The following is a 12,709-nucleotide window of genomic DNA, read 5'->3' on the forward strand; positions in this document are numbered from 1 at the left end:
TCTCTCTTTTTCTCTCTCTTTCTCTTTCTCCTTCTCCTTCTCCCTCCTTTTATCAACTTTTTTTCCTTCCACAGTGTGCCCCAAATCACTTAGGGCCAAAGCCAACCAGAAGCCAATGCACAAGGTGGCCACTAATACATACCTTCTATAGTCAGATCTCTCAGTACAAAGCAGGTTAAAGAAGAGCCAAAAAAATGGAGTAGATGAAAAAGACCCCATGCATCTCCTTAACTCAGTTCAGGATCATGAAATGTACAAGTGTGTTGGTCTCCCCTTCTCATAATCTCTTAAAGTGGTAGAAATGAATTTAAAAAGCCCCAGTTCCTTGTCAAAAACAAAAGGAGAGGACCACCAGTGGGTGAGAGATCTAAACTCATTTATGAAAGATTCAGTGGACAAAGACTGAAGAGCAGAGAAACTGGTGATGCAGCACAGGAAGCCAGGACCTCACTTAGCAGGAAGTGGGTGGCAATAGACGAGGAAGCTCGTCTACCCAGGAAGACTCTTTAGAACCCTGGTGGCTGATCTGATGGAGGATGGGAATGAGGAGTGGGATGGAAAAAAATACAGGTTATTTAAAGCCTTTAAATAACTGGGAGAGGCATAAAAATAGTGATACAATTATAAAAAATTGAAAGATGGTGCAGAGTAAATACTCATCAGTTATAGCAGAAGATCAATAGATGATGTCTAAAGTTAATAAAATGAGAAGCGATGGCATGAACATATTATTTATAGATTTGGAGGTAACCACAGAAGAACTAAATACAGAAAGAGTTCAGAGTGTTCTGGGAGGAGGAAGATAGGGAATGGGTTATAGGTCAGTTGCTTCTCACTATAGTAAGTCTTTTTGTGCTACAATTTTTTAGAAACCATGTGAATATATAATATTAATAAAAGCTCCTTTTTTGTCCTTTTGTTTTGCTCCGCTTAGTGTACTGGCTTTCTAGAAATTTTCTTCTTTATATGGTTATGTCCATTATCTGTCTTTTTTTTTTTTTTTTTTTTTTTTTTTGGTATAAGTCTCCTAGGTTCTTTTTTTTTTTTTAATTTATTTTTATTTATTTTTGGCTGCGTTGGGTCTTTGTTGCTGCGCGCGGGCTTTCTCTAGTTGCGGCGAGCGGGGGCTACTCTTCATTGCGGTGCACGGGCTTCTCATTGCGGTGGCTTCTCTTGTTCTGGAGCATAGGCTCTAGGCACACGAGCTTCAGTAGCTGTGGCTCGCGGGCTTAGTTGCTGCTTGGCATGTGGGATCTTCTCAGACCAGGCATCGAACCTGAGTCCCCTAGGCGGATTCTTAACCACTGTGCCACCAGGGAAGTCCCCATTATCTGTCTTAAACCTAAAAATTTATTCAGTTTTCTCCTATGCTTCCCCTTCTCTCCATTCTTTATAACCCTCTCTGTGCTTCTCCCCCAGCCCCTAGAAGCACTGGCCCACAAGCCCTACACACACACACACACACACACACACACACACCCATCTTCCTCCTGAATGCAATTATGTGTCTTTCTCTGTAAAGTCCATGCACCCTTATAGCTTAGTGCCTTTTCTCAAACTGTCCCCTTGACCTGAAATGGCTTCAGGCTTTAAAATTTTTTTTTCTTTTTTTAATTGAAATATGGTTGTGTTAATTTCTGCTGTACAGCAAAGTGATTCGGTTGTACATATATATACATTCTTTTTTTTAATATATTCTTTTCCATTATGGTTTATCACAGAATATTGAATATAGTTCCCTATGCTATACAGTAGGGCCTTGTTTATCCATTCTATATATAAGAGCTTACATCTGTCAATCCCAAACTCCCAATCCTTCCCTCCCCCCAGTCTCCCTTTAGGAACCACAAATCTGTTCTCTATGTCTGTGGGTCTGTTTCTGTTTCATAAAAGTTCATTTGTGTCATATTTTATATTCCACATAAAGTGATATCATACGGTATTTGTCTTTCTCTTCCTGAAAAATAAATTTTTTTCTACTTAGCCCTCAAGTGCCAGAATAGAATCTGCCTTCTCTAAGGAGCTGCCTTAGATTTCCAGAGTTAAAAATGAGTACATTTTGGGGCTTCCCTGGTGGCGCAGTGGTTGAGAGTCTGCCTGCCGATGCAGGGGACACGGATTCGAGCCCTGGTCCGGGAAGATCCCACATGCCGCGGAGCAGCTAAGCCCGTGCGCCACAACTACTGAGCCTGCGCGTCTGGAGCCTGTGCTCCGCAACGAGAGGCCGCGACAGTGAGAGGCCCGCGCACCGCGATGAAGAGTAGCCCCCGCTCGCCACAACTGGAGAAAGCCCTCGCACAGAAACGAAGACCCAACACAGCCAAAAATAAATAAATAAATAAATAAATTTATTAAAAAAAAAAAAAATGAGTACATTTTCTTCTGTACTCTCCTGACACTGTACCACTGTCTGAAGCTTTTTACTCTACAACGTCTCATAACTAGTTGCGTATCTATCTGCCCCCCTCTTCTTTCTGTTTACTTGTAAGTTCAAGAATTTGTATCTGCGTATCAAGTGCAATATCTTACACATGGTAATTGAAATAGCTGCTAAACAGCGTCATTGATTTTGGTAGTTGCTGTTGACCAGAAGGCATCTAAAGATTATGAAATGAATGCCCTCACATGTTAAAGTGAACGTCAGCTGTCTTTTTTATCGAGGTGCCTCTTACCACTTCTGCAGCTCAGCAGAATCACCAGCAAGACATATGTCTATGTTTCATTCTGTCATAATTTTAGTGCCTCTTCTCTAAATTCCAGTTATACAGATATTATCTCAGGTTATGAGGACTAAGAAATCAAATAAACTAATACCTATAAATAAATATGCTACTAATGTATTAATTTTAATAAGAGCATTTGCAGAGTAAAAAGTAGCCTAAAGAAGGAAGTGTCCCCCCTGAGGGAGTGAATCGCTAGTAGTAAAATATTAGCCCCCTGAGCTGTTGTTTTGAGGTTAAAGAGGATTTTTGGAGTTTCTCAGATTATGCCATAGAACTTTTATGCCAAGCGTAACATAGATTCTGATTAATTTAAAATATATTAAGACAGTGGGAAACAGTCTTCGCATATTAGAACATATAGATTTGAAATTACAATTATTAAGTGTGACGTGTCTTCCTCATAGAAGTAAGATTGTGTATTAATCCCTGGTCTTTGCTTGTTATACTCATTTCCCAAGTAGTCTTTCCACAGGTTCTTATTTCTTCTCTTTTTTTTTTTTTTTTTTTTCTTTTTTCAGTTGCTCCCTAACCCTGGACTTTTTTCTGCATCCACATAAAAGGGCACTATAATTTTATTTTTCCTTTACTTCAGGAAATGCCACAATAAAACAGTCTCGATACAGAATTATCATCCGAGAAGCAGCCAGCGGAGGCCAAGAATGCCCAGATACCTTATTTGAAGAGCGAGAGTGTGAAGCTGTGTCATTGTGCCCCACGTATCGGTAATTCATTACCTTTTTAAATAATCACTAGACCTTAGAATGAGTCATGACCTATTTCCTTTCATATAATATATGATTATTGTATGAAATATTTGTAGTGAGAAATACAAAGAGGTAGCATTGTTTATCTTCAAATATCTCACTGTTTTCCCCTCTTATCTGGAATATATTTTGAAAGAGTAAAGAATATGAAAGTCTAATTAACAGGAAAAAAAAGAAACAACCATGTTTTGATTGTAAGTGAGCTGCTGGAGCTCCGCCACCCAGGCAATCAATTTTCAAGATCAGGATCCAGAGAGATTCAGGAGGAGGTCCTTACTTGGAAACACACGCACACTCACAACTTACCTCATTCTGTTGTTCTCATCCTAAAGCCTTTAATCAAGAACTAAGAACAAATGTGTACTTCTATAATAATTGTGTATTTTAGTTCAAAAATGGTTCTGGTTTGCAATTTTTGTCATATACACATTTTAAGAAATCTTAGAAAAAAGTTTAACCTATGGAGAAATTTTTTTTTTTAGAAAAAGAAAATGAGTACCTTTTAAACTCTATATGTTACCTATATGTGTCCCTTTGGCTAGTTGGTGATTATTATTTATAAAAACAATACCTGAGGTTTGTGTGTTTAGTCATAAACTTCCATTCTTTTAACATTGGATTGAAACACTGCTTTAAAGTACTTCTGGATTAAATTCAGTCACTGTTGAGTTTTACTTATTTGTGAAAACAAGACCATGGTCTTAAAAATTGTGCTGTTATTAGCACACTTAAAAATGCCTTTAGCAAAAATGTCTAGTGTTTCTCCTGATTATTCGAGAAACTGTGTCTTAAAGCTATGGGATTCAAGGGCTAATTTACTCAGAAAAATAGGTTTTGTTTTTGTTTTGGCCACACGGCCTGCGGGATCCCAGTTCCCGGACCAGGGATTGAACCCGGGCCCTCGGCAGTGAGACCGCAGAGTCCTAACCACTGGACCACCAGGGAATTCCCCTTGTTTTGTTTTTTAAGAAGACCTCCCACTCGTTAAAGTTTAGGATGTCATTGAAGAAGTCCAAATTATGATCAACTGCATCATCCTTTCCTCCCATTGTTTCTATCCGATGACCAGTTTGGGGAGGATGTGAATAAACACTGGAACAAGCCCAGACTACCAGTTTTTGCTCATCATCCACAGGGCCATTGTGGGAACACTCAATATCCCTCCTTTTGTGCCATGTATAAATATGGAGACTTCTGAGCTCAGCAAGAAGAGCTCTCAGGGAAGGTAGCCAATTGAAAAAATTAGCCAAATCAAATATTTTTAGACATTTTATGAACCCAGTGCTATTATAATCAGAGAAAATCCTGGAAACTGGATTTAGTGGGCTCTCCTTCCTATTGTCCACTCTCTTTACTCTCGTGTTGCACTTCAATTTAGTCACTCATGTTTGAACTAGTTTCCATCAGTGACCTCCTGCCATTTTCCCCAGAAATCATTTCCACTGTACATGGATGGGATGATTGTATCATGTCTCCTGATGTGTCGTTTAACGTGTGTCCAAGTTACCAGCATGAGTCTATGCCCTTTAGTCAAACATCCTTGAATTTTGAGCAATATGTTTCCAATTTAGATTTTGCTTTCCCCTCATTGGTTTGTTAGGGAGGCAAGTTAATGTAGACCTTTATCATTTTCTTCTGATTCTTCTTTTTTTAATTCCATTAAGGTGAGACATTCTCACGTTTACCAAATTAAAACAGAATCAAAATGCCTATAGAAATTTTTCTGTAAGTTTGAGCATTTCCCACCATGTTAAGTTAGTAAGTATTGGAGAGGGGAAATTTCCCCCTCTATGCTTCTTGAGTTCTTGTGGCTGGCCTAATAATACAGTTGACATGAGACAGATTAGCAGGAGAAAATGAAACAAATTTTAATTCATATGCATGGAGGTCCCATAGAAATTGTACCTTAGAAGTGGCCAAAGCAGGCAGCTTTTATACTTTTTAGACAGAGCAACAATAAATCTGTGAAGAATTGACAGGACGAAGAAACGTAGGTTTTGGGTGCTCAATCCGTGAAAGAGTTTGGGCTTGGGATAGTTAGTTTAAATAGTAACAAGGTTTGTTTATATAGCCCCGAATTCCCTATCTCTGGTGATAAGGGTGTCCTTCCACCTCCAGGTGTAGAGAGGGCACCTTTCACAGGAGAGATTTATTTCCTGCTTTCAGGGAGACAGAAGGGAGGGTCAGAGTGTCCTTCTTACATTAACCATTTTTAAAGTAACTTTAATTCAAAATAATCAATATGCAATTGAGGCACACTTTGGAGTGGCCAACAGTATAAGCAAAAGGGAAGACAGCATGGGCGATGTGCCCCTGTATAGAACTGGCAGTGGGGTGTCCCCAGGAGTCTGTGGCTGAGCATCGAGGGCTTTAGGACTGACAGCTGGCCTGCCCTGACAAGTGCGATCTCAGACATGTCACTTAACATCTCTGAGCCCAGGCTTATCCTTCTAAAACTAAGAGTCTAGCAAGAGAGTCCTGGACATGTCTTCCTTTTATTTAGCATGCTAAGCTAGATTGAATTCCTTGGTCTCACTTTAGAAAGTCTTTTGTGAACTTGAGGGATCTGAGTGAATGACATGTCCTAGTTGAAAAGCTAAATTAAACCCCCTGCCATTTCAGTTTCTGTGTTTTGGAACTATGCTTAATGCGTCTATGCATCTGCAAAGTAAATTTCTACTACTTAAAAGTAATAGGTGATTTCTTTAAATGTGACAGGTTTTTCTATTTACCTGTTTCCTGATTTCTCCCTAGCTCTTCAGTTATTCTCGTTATAGAGCCCACTTGAATGAGTTCAATGATATGTATTTTTTACTTTTACATTTTAATGTACTTTGCTTGATTCTGAAAGATGGTCTGTTATCTATCCCTTAACACCACCACTGCCTCACTTACCTCCAATTGTTCAAGACACCTGAGACTCACTTAGTCTAGATGGGGGAAGAGGTGGTGGTGAGTGCAGAGATTAAAGCCAGGCTATGTTAAGTGATCTCCGCACGCTATATGAATCTATGTTCACATGACTAAGAGAATCATTTGAAGTGACTTTTCCTGAGCAAAGAAATTCTGCTCCATGTTCTGATATACATTATTTTTTCTTTTGCTGAGACTTCTTTTTTATTGTGGTAAAATCACATAACATAAAACTTACCATCTTAATTCACTTTTTTTTTTTTTGCTAAATTCACTTTTTTTTTAATTGAAGTATAGTTGATTTACAATGTTTTGCCAATCCATAATGGAAAAGAATATTAAAAAAAAAGAATGTGTATATGTGTAAAACTGAGTAACTTTGCTGTACAGCAGAGATTGCCATCTTAAACATTTTTAACTATACAGTGCAGTAGCGTTAATTGCATGCACGTTGATGTGCAACAGATCTCTGAATTGTTTCATCTTGCAAAACTGGTAATAGTTTTACTTCATATTTCTGTTTCAGTTTTTGACGTAGCATCTCTTATCAGAGGTATTGGCCCATGTGAAAAAGGGTAAAAAATATACCCAGTGAAAGAGGAGACTCTGTGGTTACATTTAGAGTTTGGGTTTTCTGGAATATTCTGAAGACACAGGTTTAAGGGCTTAAATCATAGTCTGTCCTGTGGGTCATAAAAGTAGAGTTTTGTTCACCTTAAAAGAAACACACACTGGAAAGCCAGAAGGATTCCTTAGATACTGTTTCCTCTGTGGAGAAGAAATATTGGTAATTCCTCAGAGACAGATCCATTCCTCTTCCCTGAGAGGAACTACCACATAAGATACGTCCCCATGGCCCCCCACCTCCCTTTTACTCTATAACCTATGGAGACATTTGAGCTACGCCAAAGTCCTAGGATACACCTTGTGAAAAATTTGAAGCAGAAGATCAAGTGTGAAAGCTTGCACCCAAAATTTTCAGGTGTTCAAACCTTGATTCTCTAATGCTCCAATGGGACATAGGGATTTTCTCTCTTTTATTTTCTTTTACTGTTTTTCTTTAAACAATTTTTAGTTCATAAAGAGCTAAGCTTTCTAGATTTGTTCTATGCTTCTAATGCTTTTTATGGCCACTTTGTGTGCAAAATGTCCACATTTTAAAAAGTGGAATTATTGCATTAACCATGGATCTGGGGCAGAGGGACTGTTGCCATCCCTAGTGTGTGCCAGAGCTCCCTTTTATGACATTGGTTTCAAATCCATTTTTATTGAATTACTACCTTTATGTTTTTGGATTTCAAATTCACCTATTTCAAATATTTCTTTTGTATGTTTGTCATGGTGAAATTTCTAGTCTGCTATCCTTTGTCATCACAGGTGGAGGCCACAGAAATGGAGCCCCTGTATCTTAGTGCCAGAGTCTGTCAGGCAGGGAATAATGGGCACCAGTGAAACCTGCGGAAAGGGGGTGCAAACAAGAGGTAAGGGAATTTTAAAACAGTTTTTCTATTCAAATGTAATTGAAAATTATGTTGCTCTTATAAACTCTTGCCTATTTTTATATTTGAATAAGTTGTGATCTTATTGGATTGGATTATTTATATTTATTACTGTTTGAGTTTAAGTTTGGCATTAGTTAATGCTGATATTTTAACCATAACTAGCTAGTGCACCTAAGGACTAATGCGATGTAAGCAAATATCTGTTCTCAGCCATTAGCATACGCCAGTGCTGATGGCCCAAATGCATGTTGGATATTAGTCAAGGAATGAAGGATGTGTCAAGATTGGACCCAGTAGTACATATTGTACTTTTTTAGGTGCTCATTAAATATTTGTTGAATGAACTAATCATAATAATCATGACTTAAACCTGGTTGTTATATACATACTTAGAGTATGTTTTATATGTAATATACATAGAAAGGAACCATTAAAATTTCTGGAAGATGTTGTGAATAGGCTTCTGGATCTGAGTAAAAGTGCCTTTTATCATCAATGTCTAGAAGGTGTGGCATTTTGAAATCTCTGAAAACCACTCAGAAACTCATCAGATTGCTCACTGTTTTGTTTCATTCATAAGCTAGATGCCAATGATATGAGGTTTGATAAAAAGTGCTTTATTCTTTTTTTTTTCATTTTATTTATTCTTTTTTTTTAATTAGTCAAAGTTTATTGTGCACACACCAAAAAGACAGTTTGCAACCAGGGAGCACTCAGACCAAAGTGCGGAATGAGAAGAAGTGCTCTATTCTTAAAAGTCTGACCACTCTGTTACTAAAGGGATGTATGTAGCAAAATCAGACCTTGTAGGACCAACTGCATATCGCTGGTCTCATAATTCAACTAAAAGGCATATTGAGAATTGTTTTTCTTCCTGTTGGATAGGTTATTGTATTAATCAGGATCGGTCATCCCAGGCAGCACAGTAACTCCCTTCTTTGTTGATTCACAGGCATAAGAAGCCCAATGTGGGTGGGTGGCAGTTTTAACTTCTAGTTCAATGGAATCATTGCTGTGTTTTTAGTGGAAGCATTCCTCCCTTTGGAAATAAGGGCTTATAGGGTAGCAGAGCATAAGATTGCAGAGGCAAAGAAAGTAAAAATTTTACTAGTGGATCACTATGGGTAATAATAGGTTGTGCCATTCTCATTCCCACCCTTGACTCCTGGGCCTGTGAATCCTGGCTATGGGAGGGAAAACACCATACATTGGATGCTTCTGGAAAACTTTTTCCCAACCCTGCTAGGTATTGCCACCTAATTGGTACTATAAATGAGTCTTCAAAAGACCTTTTCACCATTTTATCAAGCCAGCTGCTTCAGGATGGAGGGGAACATGGTAAGACCATGAATTCAATGAGCATGGGCCCATTGCCACACGTCACTTGCTGTGAAGTGAGTTCCTTTATCAGAAGCAATGTTGTGTGGAATACCATGACTATGGACAAGGCATTATGTAAGTCCATGGATGGTAGGTAATTTTGCTAGGAGCATCGTGTGCAGGAAAGGCAAATCCTTATCCTATTTGAGTAAGTACCTATTCTGGTAAGAACAGAACACTACACCTTCATGATGGAAGTAGCCCAATGTAATCAACCTGCCACTGTGTAGCTGGCTGGTCACCACGAGGAATGGCACCATATTGGGGACTCAGCATTGGCCCCTGCTGCTGGCAGATTGGGCACTCAGATGTGGTTGTAGCCAGGTCACCCTTGGTAAATGGAAGTCCACGATGCTGAGCCCATGCATAACCTTCCTTCCTACCACCATGGCCACTTTGTGCATGAGCTTATTGGACAATGGCAAGGGTAGCTGAGGACAGAGACTGACTGGTATCCACAGAATGGGTCATACTATCCACTTGATTATTAAAATCCTCCTCAATTCAGGTCACATTTTAGGGAGCATTCACATGGGACCCAAATATGTTCACATTTTTGGCCATTCAGAAAAGTCTTTCCATGTACCACTTCCCTAAATTTCCTTGTCACCAGTTTTCCAATCATGTTCCTTCTAAGTCCCTGACCATCCAGCAAAATCATTGGCCGCAGCCTGTGGGTCTGTACAGAATTCCACATCTGTCCATTTCTCCTTCTAAGCAAAGTGAACAACCAGGTTTACTGCTTGAAGTTCTATTCACTGGGAAGGCTTCCCTTCCCCTCTGTATTTCAGGGATATCTCAGAAAAGGGCTATAGTGTTGCAGCTGTCCATTTAGGGGTTGTGCCCACATATCATGCAGAACCATCCGTACACCAAGCCCAAGTCTTCTTTTCCTCTGTCAACTGATTGTGGGAAACTCCCTAAGAGGACATATGTGCAGGCTGGGAGAGAGAAGGTAGTTTAGCAGGAGTGGGGACCATGGGCAGTTGGGCTACTTCTTCATGTAACTTATAGTGCCTTCAGGGCCTACTTGGGTTCAGTCACACATATACCACTTCCATTTGATGATGGAGTGCTGCCGTGTATGCCCTACCTTGTGGCTTGATGGGTCAGCTAATATCCAGTGTGCATGGTAACTCTGGTGGCCCATGGTTAAGCATTCAGCCTCTACTAAGGCTGTAGCTGTTCCTCAAATGGAGTAAAGCTACCTGCAGAGGATGGCAGGGCTTTGCTCCACAATCCTAAGGACCTAAACTGCGATTCACCGATAGGAACCTGCCAAGGGCTCCAGGCAGCATCCCTGTCTGCCACTGACGCTTCAAGCACCATTGAATCTGCTGGATTCAGTGGCCCAAGTGGCAGAGCAGTCTGGAGCTGTTACAGAGCCTTTTCTTTTCTGGATCCCACTCAAAACTAGCAGCTTTTCAGATCCGCTGGCAAATGGGCTAGAGTAAAGACACACCCAAATGAGGACGTTGCCTGGAATCCGAAGAGGCACGATAGATGTTGTGTCTTTATTTTGGTTGTAGGAGGGGCCAGATGTAACAACCTATCTTTTCCTTAGAAGGGATATCTCAACATGCCTCACACCACTGGACCTTTAGACATTTCACTGGGGTCGAAGGCTACTGAATTTTCTCAATTTTTTTATTTCCCTCTCTCTGACATGAAGATGTCTTACCAATGAGTCCAGAGTAGTTGTTTCTTCTTGCTCACTACGTCCCATCAAGATAGTCACCAATGTAAAGGCCAGTGTGATATGTTGTTGAAGGAAAAGTGATCAGATCCCTTCAAACTAATATATGAAATAGGGCTAGAAGTTGATAGACCCCCAAGGAAGGACAGCGAGAGTATATTGCTGGCCTTGCCAGATTAGAGCAGACTGCTTCTGGCCATCTTTATTTTCTCCAAGTACATTAATATTTGGAATCAGGGCTCCAGCATATGAATTTTAGGGGTTAGAATTCAGTCCATAATAGTTACACCTTGGAAATGATGTCCCTGTGGGAACATTTGCAGATGTAAATTTGATTTGCAAGGTAGTTTGATTCAGGGCTGCTAGGAGGCTCTACAGTGATTCTGTAATTTACAAGAAGGGGCCACTTCCTGAAAACATTTTACTTACATATGTCAGAAAATTATAATAATATAATCTTGTTATTACAAGACTTGTGCTTGTTCTCTGCTGCAAAGTTGCTATAAAATATCTAGATCAGCAAAATCTACATAAATAGTCTTTTAAAAATGGTACCTTTGTGCAAGGCACAACTTAACTCTATATGGTGACCTGGACTTTGATGCTCTGTGATACTAGAGTATCATTATGGTTTGTTTTCACTGCAAAGCCATTTAGTACATTCTGCAGAGACATTGCTCCTAAACTATGTGGAATCTTATCCTACAACGGTAAATTATTCTATCTGTCTTAGAAGTATTTTAAATGGATTCTGGCTGGAGGCCAGATCGTCCTTTAAAGTAGGCAAAGTAGATACCTGAGTTTTCCCCAAGTTAGACTCCACCATTAGAGAATTCCTTGTGTTTACTTGTTGGGAAATTTACACTTTTAAAGCAGTAGGATGGGTCTCCAATTTTAAGACAGTGGAGCCAAGATATTTCTACTCCCATCTTTTCTCTAAAATTACTTCAAAACCAGCAAGGAAAACATGAAAGAGTAACAGAAAAGTAACCTTCAATGAGATCCCCTTTATAAAATTGTTCCTAAAAACAAGAAGCGCAATAAGCTCACCTTCAAGTAAATTAGGGCCATCTGTAACCTCAATCATATTGTATGATGTAGAAAGTGGATGGAGATATAGGGAAAGTACTTTGCAGAGCAGGATTATACCTAAGTGTTGGCGCAGTTGAAGGTGTGGAGGCTGAAGAGAAACAAGATGATTTGGCCTGGACAACTCTGGAAAGGCACCACCTCTGCAAAAGGAAGTGGGCAAGGCTGTGTGTGTGCGCGTGTGTGAGCGCACGCATGTGTAGGGGATGGGAGAAGAATCAGGAGCTTTTGAGAGTCTGACTAAAGAGCAGTGAATGCTCTCCACACCCAGCCCTTCACCTTGCAGACTCAGGCTCCGACCTATTGCTATTTTTGTGGGAGCCTGGAGGTTTATTCTCTGTGGATGTTAGAACCAGAGAGGTCGTGGACTTAGGACAACAGGCAGAGGAGGGTGGAGGCAAGGGGCTATACTGAAGTCAGGAGGATCAAAGGAAAGTCTGAAGAAGGAATTAGGAGACCCTCAGTCCCTTCCTCCCCTGCTTTGGCATTCTGGTCAGGCAGCTTTTACACCCTTCAGTCCCATGGAAGCCCTAGCAAGCTGGAAACACTTTCCATTTAAATTTCTATTTCAGGATTTTTTAAATCACAGAGGGAGGCATGAATTCAGGCCAGTTTGGGATTATAAATTCTCACAAGAGATTT

General features: G+C 40.0%; 1 protein-coding gene across 1 annotated transcript in view; it reads left to right on the forward strand.

Annotated features, from left to right (window-relative positions):
• The window catches only part of THSD7B (thrombospondin type 1 domain containing 7B), a 787,061-nt gene that overhangs the window by 406,244 nt on the left and 368,108 nt on the right, over window positions 1–12,709 (forward strand). Inside the window, exons 10-11 of the mRNA XM_061199619.1 lie at window positions 3,316–3,445; window positions 7,778–7,881. Coding sequence (XP_061055602.1) covers window positions 3,316–3,445; window positions 7,778–7,881 — 234 coding nt within the window. The remainder of the gene's footprint in view (window positions 1–3,315; window positions 3,446–7,777; window positions 7,882–12,709) is intronic.

Source organism: Eubalaena glacialis, chromosome 1 (genome assembly GCF_028564815.1).
Source record: "Eubalaena glacialis isolate mEubGla1 chromosome 1, mEubGla1.1.hap2.+ XY, whole genome shotgun sequence".
In the NCBI taxonomy this organism is placed as follows: Eukaryota; Metazoa; Chordata; class Mammalia; order Artiodactyla; family Balaenidae; genus Eubalaena; species Eubalaena glacialis.